The sequence below is a fragment of the Triticum dicoccoides genome, chromosome 2A (assembly GCF_002162155.2).
Source record: "Triticum dicoccoides isolate Atlit2015 ecotype Zavitan chromosome 2A, WEW_v2.0, whole genome shotgun sequence".
Lineage (NCBI taxonomy): Eukaryota > Viridiplantae > Streptophyta > Magnoliopsida > Poales > Poaceae > Triticum > Triticum dicoccoides.
In genome coordinates this window covers 43,234,035-43,247,041 of record NC_041382.1, presented here as the reverse complement: position 1 = coordinate 43,247,041, position 13,007 = coordinate 43,234,035, and the positions used below count along the sequence as shown (strand labels likewise).

The window sequence follows — 13,007 nt, the reverse complement described above, 5'->3', positions numbered from 1 at the left end:
CTCCCTCCTCTCTCCCGGCCGCTCGCTGCTCCCATACCGCCTCCTCCGCTGCCGGGGCAGACTGGACTGGAGATCTGCACTTGATTCGCCTGTCTCGCCGGTAAGCACGCTCCGCGAACGCTTGATTCCAAAGCATTTTGCTCGTCGCGTTCCTTTTCCCCGCTCCCGCCAAGCAGAAATCGATGGACTGTGTTAGGGTTTCGACATTAGGGGGGGAATTATACAGGAGGCGTTGATGTAGTGTCAGGAACTTGCCGGTCGGGGGAATGGATCACCCCGCCTGTGCAAAGATGAAATTTTTGGGGGAACAATTGCTTGACCCAATCCCCCTACTTGTTAGGGCCTGTTTCCGCCAAGCTCCTGCAGCCGCATACCACCGTCTTGCCGCAGGACAGGATGGCCTCCGTCTCCCAGGACGAGCTTGCTCTCCTCTCTGGCAGGGAGCTCGTGGCCCACCTCGCCAACTCCTGCCACAGGGCCGACTTTGAGGCGGTCGCGCGCGTCCTTGATGCGCGGGACCGCAAGCTCGCCAAGGACAAGGCTGCGCTAAAGGCCGTGCTCGCTGACCTAGACGCTGCGAGAGCGCAGGAGCGCGAGGTCGCTGAGGCCAAGTCCAAGTTGGAGGCCACCATACTGCGGAAGAAGTACAAGGCGGCCTTGGACTCGCGCCGCCGACCGCTGGACAGTGCCAAGGAGGTGGCGCGCCTGCTTGGGGGCTCGGTACGTCGGGATGAGTCGCGTGTCGAGGAGGCGAATGAGGGGGAGGTGGAGGACCTCGACGATACTGACCTCTACGTGCCTGACTGCGTGTGGGAGAGTGGCGGCGGTGGGATGGAATGCGACGGAGTAAGGAGAGGCACAATGGCGGCGAGGCGGAATGCGGCCGTGGCAGGGGAGGCGCGAAGGCGGGCGGCTGTCGCCGTGTTGGAGGAGATGGGCCCTGCTCAGCTCGGGCGGGGTGAGGGGTGAGTCATGTTTCTGCTCTAAGTTGCCCAGTTTGATGAATTGCCATAAGGGCAAGGTGATATTTTCACTTTTGTGACTAGTTAGTCATTGTACTTAAAAACTGCTTAAGCGTGCAAATGTGGTTTTAGCCAAGTGGTAAGTGCTACTCCCTCTGTTCACAAGTATAAGATGTTCGAACTTTTTTCCGAATTGGATGTATATAACATGTTTTAGTATGTTTATTCGTTCATTTCAGTCTGTTTCTAGTCGATACTGCAATATCCAAGATATCTTATATTTCTGAACGGAGGTTGTATACTTTACTAAAACAATGTACAAGGATATGATCAAGTGCCAAAGTAGAAAGTGATACACGATCAAATTCCCCTATCAAATACTGTTGTCCACAGAATAATTACTACAATGAACAGTCATTTTGCTTCTTTTAGATCGAACAGGAAGACAGCAACGGGTTTGGAGAACCTCAAGAAGAGCAGAGAGATGTCGCTAGGCTATGCAGAGAAGCTGTCTTACCGAGAGGATGTGGGCACTGTGGGCATGCCTGAGAAGTTCGACTCCCCCAAACTCCTCCAAGGGAAGGTTGATCATTTTGCCTACTTCCAAACCCTTTTTTCATTTTGTTTGCTCAGGCTGTAAGTGACCTCTTGTTTATGGATTTATGCTTCCCTTTTGTTAGGCTAATTATTTCTTGCCTTTTTTTGGGTGTGATTAGTTATGATTGGCTAAGAATAAAGAGAGAATTATTTTTTACTGCAGCGTTCTTTTTTGTGGTTTGTGCAATCAAGACCCATGTGTGCCACTGCTATAAATTAATAGTGTTGGAGAAGTTGTGGTTAGTAAGTTCTATAAAAGATTATCAAATTTGAAAACAATTATTTCATGAAAGAACCAGTGTTTTGGGGAACTGAGTAGCTACTGCATTGCAAAATTATATCGCATTACCATTATATTGGTTTTATAGTTGAATAAATGAAGGAAATAGATATTGAGGCTGTGTGAAACTTGTCGGGCCTACAATTTCGTTGGTTGCGGGGTTTCTAACCTCGTGTGATAATTTCAGGCAGAACATGCCTACAATTTCGTTGGTTGCGGGGTTTCTAACCTCGTGTGATAATTTCAGGCAGAACATGCCCCCTGCACACCTTTCAGTATGGTCTGTAGTGCATAATACTATTCCTTCATGCTGAGGAATTGTTTGTAGTCTAATCTAGGAGTCTAGTTACTAGGTACTGAAGGGCATAAAGTGTTTAGAGAACAGGGAAAGCTAACTTCAGATCTCATTGTTATTTTTACAAGGGCGTTTTCTGATGTTGAGGAGAAACCCCCAGATTGAAACCATTATTGTCAACAATTGTGGCAAATGTATTTTTTTGGTGGCGGGTGGGTGGTGATTTTGTCCTATTCACTTGTAAAATTCCGTGTTATGACATGTAGTTATTATCTTACTACTTAACATTCTTTTCTGAGGAAAACATTTGTTTAAATGTTCATTTTGCTGGATTATGGTGCAGATAGAAGAGCTTGCAGTTATGGTGCAAAAGGTTGGGTTGCCATCAATGGATGCCAATTAAATTTCTAGTCGTGTTTTATATGTAGCATTATCAGTGAACTAGCCCTTATTGTTTCAGAGTAAGCATCTAGTGGTGTTTACCGGAGCAGGAATATCAACTTCATCAGGCATACCTGATTTCCGAGGCCCAAAGGGTGTGTGGACTCTGCAGGTAGGCTCTGTTGCTTCTTATTATTATGGTTCCCTTCCATGCTTGAATCTATTTCTCTTTAGATTATATTTCGATGCTTGACTGCAAACGTGATATATTTATTTGACTTGAGTGCAGTCTATTTCATGTTTTAATGCATGATTTGTAGATCAGTTAGTTTCCTTATTGTTATCCAACTTAGGTACCCCCAAAAGCTTTATGTAGTTATGCAGTTTTACCATGTTAGCGAACCATACTTATTCATGTAGTAGTTATTATCATAAGCCAGGTGCTAGATTTCATGATAAACCATTGTTTGAATAAATAATCAGTTGTATATATGTCACATTTGTTTTGTAGCGTGCAGGAAAAGGTGTTCCTGATGCTTCACTCCCATTTCACCGAGCTGCTCCAACCTTGACTCATATGGCATTAGTTGAATTGGAAAGAGCAGGTCTCCTAAAGTTTGTCATAAGCCAGGTGCATAATTCAACTGAATGTACTGTATATGGGCTTTTTATTGGTGTCTGTCTCCACTACCAATGACTTGCTATTATAAGGTTAATTTTTAAGGATTTATTTGCTCCGAGTCACTTGTACAAGTTTAACTTTAGGGAACTTTGCTCCAGTTAACTATTATAAGGTCAACTCTTAGGAAACGTTTGCTCTGTTGCAAAATTAGTTATATGAGCTGCAGATATTTATTAGTACTAAAAGTAGACTTATAATATACCAGTTTGAATATTTTAGCTCATGTTTTGTGTTTCACAGATTTTGCTGCTAAGTATGTCCTCTGTTACAATATTCTTTTTGTCGTAAACAAATTGCTTCATTTACCGCAATCGTATTTATGCTATCCATGTAATTTGAGCTTGTGGAGGTTGTGTTTGCCAGAATGTTGACAGCCTACATTTGCGTTCTGGCTTCCCAAGGGAGAAGCTGGCTGAATTGCATGGAAATTCTTTCAAGGAGGTCTGCCCATGCTGTAAAACGGAGTACGCTTTATCTTACCCTACTTTTATTATACTTTCTTAGGGGAACACCACAAATAGTTCCTTTTTCTTCTGTTGGTTTATTCAGATAGCTCTTCCTGAATCCCTCCTCTGTATGAAGGTACCTTCGTGATTTTGAAATAGAGACAATAGGACTGAAGGATACTCCAAGGCGTTGTACAGACAAGAACTGTGGAGCTAGATTAAAAGATACAGTTCTTGATTGGGAGGTACACACTAAGAGCTACAATGTTTTTTTCATCTCGGCGTGTTTTATCAAGAAAATGCTTATTTGTGAACGAAAAATTCTGTTAGACAATACATGATATTACTATTTTAGTGTTGCACTTGCTTAATCTCTGCTACAAGATTTGTGTGTCTCTATTCTAATATGGTTATAATTGCCTCAGTGCCCACAAATATCCCATTTTGAAATCAATCACTAAAGAAAGTATTACCTCAAAATTACCTTCGAGATTCACAACTAGGATGATACTTGGTGAATTTACTTGATTATTATAATATGTTGCTAGAAATATTTGTTTAGGTGTTGTGTTCTCAAAATAAAATGTTTAATAGTGGAAAGGTACTTATGTCATGCTCTCCAGGCAAAATGTTTTAACAATGAAAAGAGAGAGACATGAACTGTTGTGCATCTTCTTTGAAGTTGTCTCAGTTCATTAATAATTCCACTGATTTCCAGGATGCGTTACCCCCTGAGGAGATGAATTCTGCCGAGGAGCAGTGTCGAACAGCTGATCTTGTCCTATGTCTAGGAACTAGGTTTGTCATGCTACCCTCACACAATAGATGCAGTTTTCTCTTCAGTTTCCTTCTTCATTATGGTTACAAACACTGTCACTTGCCAACAAATGTTACTAGTTTAATGATAAATCCTCCTAACTCTTTGCCACATTATTATATATACCATGGAGGCAAATAACGAGGGGTGCATACTTACTGTAGTTAGTACTTCTCTTTTTTTAGTTTGGGAAACTCTCCAGGTGCCATTTGCTTCAAACTGTTTGCAATACACCAACAAACAGTTTTTAGTAAGCATGATTCTCATGTTTAATATGGGAAAAATCAATTGCTCGATTAATAGCTGTACAAAAGTCTGTAGATGCTTCAAAATTTAAATGCACCATTAGTTATATGCATGTATGATTAAACATGCCAGAAACTGCAAGTTTAGTACTATGTCATAGTGTTAGAACTTACGATCCCTGTTTCTTTGCCGAAGTGCTTGGAACAGTGGTTTTGTGTAGATCATCCTTTCGTGGAAATCTGGCGCTAGGATTGATCCCGAGGATGGTGCAAGACTATTGGCTTTAGCAAACGATCACATGTACAACACGCACCATCCTTCACCTAAGTTGCAAAGATGATCCAGTCATTTGGCACGGCTAAATAAGCACCCCCAACCACCATCACCAAAGTGTCTGGAGCCGAGAAAGATGGGAAGTGAGAAAAACAGTAATTCAGTGGGCATGGTTGTAGCCTGTCCCAACTGTGTCAAAAATGCTTGTCAGCGATACATGTTTTTTTCTCTCTTGAGAAAGCGCAAAAAGCTTTGTGTCTTGATGCATAGATAGGTAAGGAAAGTTATTTACAAGACCAAGATGGGCAACAACCAGAATGAAATACACAAACCTTTCAAGAATGGAAAGCTTTTAATCAGGCCGTTGTATGTTGAAGCTGCAACAAAAAGACATCCTAGATTTAGATATAATGGTCAGTGACCTAAGCTGCTGCATGAGATCAACCGATACCAGTCTGTGCATCCCTAGTTCTACTTCAGCGAGCGATCTAGTCCTTGCTCCTTTAAAGAATGGAGCTTTGATCTGGATGAAACGATTGTATGACTAATATTTTCCAGTCACTTTTGATGCATCAAAAGATAGATGCATGGTTGAGTCTCAACATTCTTCATGCACTGCCATGTTGCAGTGCAGTGCATATTTAGCATATATAGTAGTCAAGAATTTGAGATCCTCTATCTCCCCCCTTTCTGTGCATGGACTGTGCTACTGCTATTGCTATATACTTGGTTGTTTTTGCCTATGATCCAGTGAGAGGCATTGTGTCCTATCTCCCTCTCATTTGATCAGTCTGACCATTGTTGCTTTCTGTTTGTTCATTGTTAATTCGCAGGTAGCAGGTTGAACATATTTTATGATAATAACGAACCATGATTCTGTTCTTATTTCTTTTCTGATATCCAGTAATGTGCAGCTTGCAGATTACTCCTGCATGTAATATGCCTCTGTTGTCAATCAAGAATGGGGGAAAGGTTGCTATTGTTAATCTTCAGGTGCACACAACTAAATACAAGCATATTGTTGTTTTTCTTTTAAGTATGGACCAAAGAGAAGCACTAACTTGCATGCTTATCTCTGTTTTATATGCATATTGTACTTATGATATAGGCAAATTTTGTTGCAAATCAGTCAAAAATATTAATGCTACGTCTGCACTTTTTGAAGTTGGGAATTTTTTAAGTAGCACCAAACTATGTTTCAACTCTTATATGCCACCATATACTGTTTACCTCTGAATGACTGAGACGCCGTCAGACCATTTTTAGAAATTTTAAGTGTTGTTTATTTGGCTGTTTCATTAGGCCTTACTAAACTTTGTGATTTAAGTCACTCAAATATAAAATCTGAACAATTCAAAAATTGAGGTTTTGAATTCAAGTTTGACTCTGGAACTTATTTTTGAGACATGGCATTTAGAACTTGGATTCCTGATTCAGTTCAAAGGTGTGAATTGAAGGAGATGATTTTCCATGTTTATGATCTCCTAGGAACTGGTTTCGCAGCCTTAACAGGTGCAATATGCCGATTAAATATTTAAATTTGAACAAAGGATATTTACCTCATTTAAAGTTTAATAAATAATGCTCTAGAATGGAATATAATGATTGAAACACTGTTTGCTTAAGCATTTAAAGAACACCAGCGCAATATGGGATAGTAAATCCAAAATACTGCAACTTTCTAATGGCATTTGATAAACCCACAATAAGTAGCATTCTGATTGCTTTACAAAATCTTCTCTTTCAGGCAACTCCGAAAGATAAAAAGGCAAGCCTTGTCATCCATGGGCTTGTGGATAAGGTGGCTGTTTCTGTTCAGTTTCCTTTGTTGCTATTATATGTCTCCTTGCTATTGTAATTTAACCACGTCAACACAGGTCATTGCTGGAGTGATGTGCATTCTGAGTTTGCGCATTCCTCCATATATACGTACTGACTTCATTCAACTTCTTCTTCGGCACACAGTGAAAAGTAGGGTTGTCTCACCATTTCTTAAATCTTCATCCTTACCTAGCTCTGTCAAATTCTAGTAGATACATAAACCAGTCAAGGTTAGTGACAAAACTGAATGTTGGCATCATCAAAACTGCCTCATTAACAAGATTTTGAGCAGCTGAAGATGATAAAATTCTTTGCAAACCTTATGGTCACCATATAAACAGTGAAACTACGAAGTGTGGTATATAAATTTCTGTATGGTGTCCTTCACAAATTGGAAATGAATTTTGATTTCTCATTAAGTTCCTTGTGTGCAACTATCATTGGACAGCTAAATGCTTTAACTGGCTTTGTATGAAAATGGGTTTAAGCACCCGCCTCTCATACTGCATTATCTCTTTCTTCTATTCAGAGAAATGTGTAAGATGGACTCTGCGAGTAACTAGCGTTCATGGCATGCGAGCACCATTGTCATTTCTTCGGTCAATCGAGGTTATTCAAAATAATATGTCCACACTGTTGTGTACTAGTATGCTTATTTTATGCCATTAAATGCTCCTGTAAGGACTAAGGAGATAATATTAGTATTACATCAACAGGTTGATGAAAATCTAGTTTTCATACTTCTGTTACTGATATATGCTAAAAAAAAAATCTTATTCATCAACAGGTTTCCTTTCCAGACAGATCTGACATGAAGCCTGTAGTGCTTATGGAGCAACCGTTTTCTTTGCAGAGGTATATTGGAGATTGCAAAGTCCCCCGGCCAATATGTGCCAACTGATCACGCAGAGAAAGAAATGTTTCAATTTTCAAATATTATGTGCTATGTTTCACATCAGGAAATTGCCTACTTCTGTAGGGAAACATCAATGACTAGCATATTTTCCATGTTGCTGACATTGAACTTCAGTGATGATTGTGGCTGCTCAAGCTCGTCAATTGAATGCCATGTTAATTTCCAGGTTAGCAGTTGCTATAAACCTTTATCTTCTAACTTTGCTGCCCAAAGTTGATTGTGTAGTTTAAAACTTTAGCAACGAACTAGGAGCAGGAGGTGTTAGGCAGTTAATGTGATAGTGCCTTTGTTTTTTGCGTGTTCTGAACTTCTGATGCAACATGGGTTATCAAAACCCTGCCGTCCTTATGGACAGCCATCCTATCCCTCACTTACTTGTGGACATGTGTTTAGGGAAACAGGGAAATTGAAAACTCTTATTTCTCCAATCTCCATATTAGCATCAATATTCCATGCAATCCACAAGAGTTTGCCCCCATTCCTTTTGTACTGCATCTTGCTCAGATCCGGAGGATCAGTAACTGGCGGAAACCAGCTGGTGCTATTGTAAAGAGGTGTAATTTAAGAAATACCATCGCAATTGTACATGACTGATCATAGCTACTCCAGAGAGCTAAATTTGTCGAAATACCCTCTTCGTCCATTTTCTTTGGTGTGTGAAATGATCAAATGAACCTAATTTTCTCGATACTTGGTACCTCTCTGCATATTATTAATTTTTAGAGTGGTTATTTTGCATAATGCCCTGTGAACTTGTGAGTGGATCTACCATTTTGCTTACCATAAAATTCCAATGGCATCCGTGCAGAAGCAAAAGGAGAGTTTTGTTAGGGATAGAAGCCTAGTCCTGCAGGAGTTGAAGTGCACTGCAGAGCGCCAGTCTCGTGCCGGGCAGCAATCGATTCTTGAAAGGGAGAGTCTGCCAAGAGCCGAGACATCTATATACGCGTTTGTGACCAACATTATCAGGTACGACGCTGCAGATCTCAAGGTGGCTGATCCTAAGGGTAGTTGGATGAACAGCGGCAGCAGTACCAGCAGCAACCTTGCAAAACGGCTCGTGGAAGGTGCTAGTGGCTACTCCGCCTCGACAAAGAAGCTAAAGTGCTAGGACCGGCTGCGTCAAGTTTTCTGATACTTTTGTTTGGAGTAGTTATATGACTTGGTACATGTGTGAGAAGTTTACAATAGCAAGAGTGGTGCAGAGAGTTAGATGAATGGGTGAAGGGAAGGTGGAACATCTTTTCGTTGATAGCGATGCGACCAAAAATGTAAACTGGTTGAGTCTTGGTTGAATCTTTTTCTTGTCTTTTCCTGTAAAGGAAGTCGAGAAACTTGTGAAATGCTGATATCATTGATATCCAAGTGGAACTGGAGGTCAGGTTAATGGTACCGGATGAAAACAGAATTTTCAGAACAGTCCCAGTGAGCATACATCACTTGATCATTTGGCATTAACTAGTCAGCACTGCTGCATCCTCTGCAGTGCTTGGTGGAATTCTTGTGGGTTTATCCCCTATAGGCCCAACTTGTCATGGCGCTGTAGTTCTGTGTTTTTAGTTCCATATTGCCTTCTATACAAGCCTGTTGTGGTTTCTTGAACTTCGGTGTCGTAGTTTCACTGACCGAGAAAGATTCAGTCAACTTGAAGATTGCTTTGACAACGAGCTGGATTGGTAAGGAATGGTTATCATCTCCCGTGAAGCAAAGTAGTTGATGCTTACTCGATTGTGTTGTTCTAATCCCGAGATCAAACAATGCAAACTTCACGCACGTTGTAACTGTCAACTTCTCGTTGGAGAGTAGCCATGTCGCTCCTCCATTCAAAGCTAAGTTGAGCTTTCGACGAAGCTTTGCCACCTTACATCATTCGCATGGCCCTGAGGACTTTTGCTCCAGCCATAAGAAAACTTGCAAATTCTTCTTCCCTAGTGTCATAAACTTATAACGGTACCCTTGAAGTTCCACATATTTGAGATGCTTATTTAGGCAGATAATAGTATCAACTTCTGGTTGCCACCGTCCAAACGCATGGTTATCCTTCCAAGCTCCAGCCATACGTGAGGCACGGCGATCCAGCTCGTATTTCGTCCTGAAAATTTACACACTTGTATCCTTTCAAAAAAAAAAATTTAAACGTTTTGATCATTTCAAATTCGACCACCATGGAGGCTGTGCTCCATTCACATTTACCCTTGCTATGACCAACACCACAAAGATGGGAATTATAAATGCTCTCTTTCAGGTGACCTAATGCATGTTTGCTAGGTGCTTGAGCCTGATCAGACGCCTGTTCAAATATGGAATGGCTATTCCCCGAGGTTTGTTTACTAATTTTCCGATGTGAATGAATAATTTCTGTGAACCTTTGCCACGAAGCAATTATTATTTGTCGTCTTTCCCTATACCAACCTAAGCTGTTTGCTTGTTCGAGTATGACTTATTTTCTGTAGTTTGTGAGTACTGCTAGCAAGACCGCGGAGTGGTGTGGTGCATACACACACAAGTGGTTAAGATTAGTGAATATGGGAAAAGAGAAAGAAATATGTAGAGCTAGCTGCTTTCGACGTGGCCGTACTCAGATACAAGCTGCCGCCATCTATGAGGACGGGGAGCAAGAATACCCGGTGATCATGCATCGAGATGACCGAGTTAATCCAAGCACGAAAGGGGAAAGCAAAGCCCGACGATGGATATTATTATTGATTGCCTGTCATAGATATCTTTACAAAACAAAGGCTTATCTTTTGCCAATCATGGTGCTATCTATGGTGGTGTGATAGCATTACTACATAGAATTAACATTCAGAGTGTTAGTGTTACGGGCTCCCCAACTCAGCATCCCGCTCTTCTTTGTTGAACTTCAGAAAAATCAGATTTCAAGAATTCCATCAAAATGGCAACGACGGTGGTGATCTCGCCGCCACTGCTCAGCTGTCTGGCATGAGAATCTGGCCTGCACCGGTGTCCTGTGTAGCAGAGCATCTCCACCCACACTTGGCTGATCAGATCAAGCATGGCATCAGGTGTTTCCAGCCCTTTGCTAATCAGCTTCGAGCCAAGCTGACATGCTCTGTCAAATGTTACACTACTCTCTTTGGTTGTAGCAGCAGGCATATCGACTACTAGATTTTCCACCACAACGGCAGGCTGAGTTTGTTCAGCATTGAGAGCATCTCCATGCCCCTGCATTAACTTGATCAAATCCACGGCCGAGTTGTATTGGAGATGATAGATCACCTTGTTGCACAGTTCAATATACCTTTGGCGACTAGCATTGTGAGGCAGCATGTAGGGACGTGCTGCGAGCAGAAACATCATGTAATTGGAGAGCTCCTGGGTTACCTTTGCAGGATGTGGCAGGCGTTTATGTCCCGCCTCGTACCAGCTGAGGTAGACATCAGTGGCGATGTGCCAAACCAGGATGCTCTCATCCAGCTCAGAGTCCACACTCCAGGCCAGCTCCTCATGCAACCCCCTCTTCTTCAGCGCCGCCCGGCCCCTTGAGTTTTGGATGTGGTCTCGATTCTCTTTGTCGACGCCCACACTTGCCCACAGTTGTTCCTTCAGCAGCTCGCTGAAATCTAGCGAGACGGGGACAGACAAGGACGTGTAAACCAGTGTGTTCCACCAGTCCTCTCTTCCTATCCATCTCGCGATTTTGCTGCCTCGGCTGTCCTTACAGTGGCTGCACATGTAAATAAAGTTGTGTTGCCCCATGGAGCCTGACCAGTACCTCTTAAGTATTCCTACTTTCTGTATTGCCCGTCTGACGAGCTCCCCAGATTGAAATACAAGTTCAAGAAGATATAACAATGGACGACTAATAGGAGGCATACAACAAGGAAGAATGCGGATGCGGGTGAAACACAGGTACCTCCAGGTGGAGGACATGGCCCTCAGCACTGATGTGATCTCCAGGACGATGGCTCCAGAGAGCAAAACATAAGTGGCAACGAGATCTACTTTGCTGAAACCATCTTTGTCACCTACTCGACGGAACAGCAGCAATGCGGTGACAGTGGCCGGCAGCAAGGCAACACGGATGCAATACCCGTACCAATTGTGGATCAACTCATTCTTCCTGTAGAAGATGCCGTGCATCAGCGAGAGTTGGATCTCAGCAACATGGTACATGTCCTCCCAGCTAAAACAACCTAGTTTCGAGTCAAATGCCAAAAGAGGTAACGGCCCCTTAAGTAGATGCTTGGGTACGTTCAACAAGTCATGAGCTAGAAATTGTCCATCCCTCAAAGTTCTGGTATAAGTGAGGTATTCAAAAATGCAACCTGCCAAAACTGTTGTAGTTCTTCCCAGACAGGGCACTACTGCTGGCAGACATGAGTGCCCATACTCTCTCCCCGTACTTGACAACACCAACCACGAACATGAGGATGGTGGCCTGGCCGAGCATGGTCCGGCGGCCGCCTACGAAGATGGATGACTCGTAGAGGACATAGGCGGCCGCGACGACCTGCACAACGAAACTCTGCAGGTGGCGCAGCCACAGATGGTTGTCCTCGATGGAGTAGGCGGTGATGTTGTCCTGGCCACCAAGGTGCAATAGCAGGAACGGAGCCCAGAACGCCACTAACTGGTGCTCCGGCGACCTGCTGGTCACCGACATATGGCCCAGAGTGTATATGGCCGTTGTGTCAGCCAGTAGATATGCCGACCACACGACGACCCTTAGCACGCCGGAGTCTTTCCGACGGCGGATCTCCGCCGTGATGAGGAGAGTTACCTGGAGTGCTAAACTCAGCAGCACCAGCACTTGGATCCCCCACTCTCTCCAGAGCGCCACTAGCTGATCTAGTCCTCCTGCCATATCGTTTTCACCGCTGGAAATGGACATGCAACGACGACGACTTTTGAGTACACTTCCAGAGCTTTGTCACAATTAAACAAAGCTAATAAGAATGCGACGATATAACTTGTATTTACCTGCCGTGGTTAGCTGGTGGCTTGATCTTCGATCAGTGAGACGATCTGCCAGCTCGGCTGTAGGGTGTAGCTAGCAGAAGACAAACAAAATTGGTCGATCGAGTAGGGATCAACAAATGAGATCTACTGCTGACCGGCTGCTGGAACCTGACCATATGATGCGACATAACATGGTGTAGTGTATATAAGCACATATGCTCAATCATCCACGTGAAAAAAGAAGAAAATGAAAAAAAAAGGGAAAGGGAAAAAGAAAAAGAAAAAGGAAAAGGAAAAGGAAAAGAGAAAAAGAAAAAGGCCCTCTTCTTCTTTGTTGCATAATAAAGTAGATCTATCTCATGACTGTC

The 13,007-nt window shown here is 42.8% G+C and overlaps 2 protein-coding genes across 2 annotated transcripts; one reads left to right on the top strand and one right to left on the bottom strand.

Annotated features, from left to right (window-relative positions):
• LOC119353086 (NAD-dependent protein deacetylase SRT1-like) lies at window positions 1–9,135 on the top strand. Its single transcript, XM_037619666.1, has 16 exons — window positions 1–100; window positions 341–965; window positions 1,395–1,545; window positions 2,478–2,507; window positions 2,595–2,687; window positions 3,027–3,146; window positions 3,561–3,661; window positions 3,780–3,888; window positions 4,362–4,441; window positions 5,894–5,972; window positions 6,727–6,780; window positions 6,857–6,950; window positions 7,330–7,409; window positions 7,588–7,655; window positions 7,780–7,882; window positions 8,525–9,135. Exons 2-16 carry the CDS (start codon window positions 397–399, stop codon window positions 8,825–8,827), a joined length of 2,034 nt encoding a protein of 677 aa, XP_037475563.1. The 5' UTR covers window positions 1–100; window positions 341–396; the 3' UTR covers window positions 8,828–9,135.
• A 1,276-nt stretch (window positions 9,136–10,411) lies between these two features.
• LOC119358836 lies at window positions 10,412–12,801 on the bottom strand. The gene is made up of 2 exons (XM_037625243.1): window positions 12,661–12,801; window positions 10,412–12,557 (listed from the first exon to the last, which is right to left on the bottom strand). Exon 2 carries the CDS (start codon window positions 11,851–11,853, stop codon window positions 10,552–10,554), a length of 1,302 nt encoding a protein of 433 aa, XP_037481140.1. The 5' UTR covers window positions 11,854–12,557; window positions 12,661–12,801; the 3' UTR covers window positions 10,412–10,551.
• Window positions 12,802–13,007: the final 206 nt, after the last annotated feature.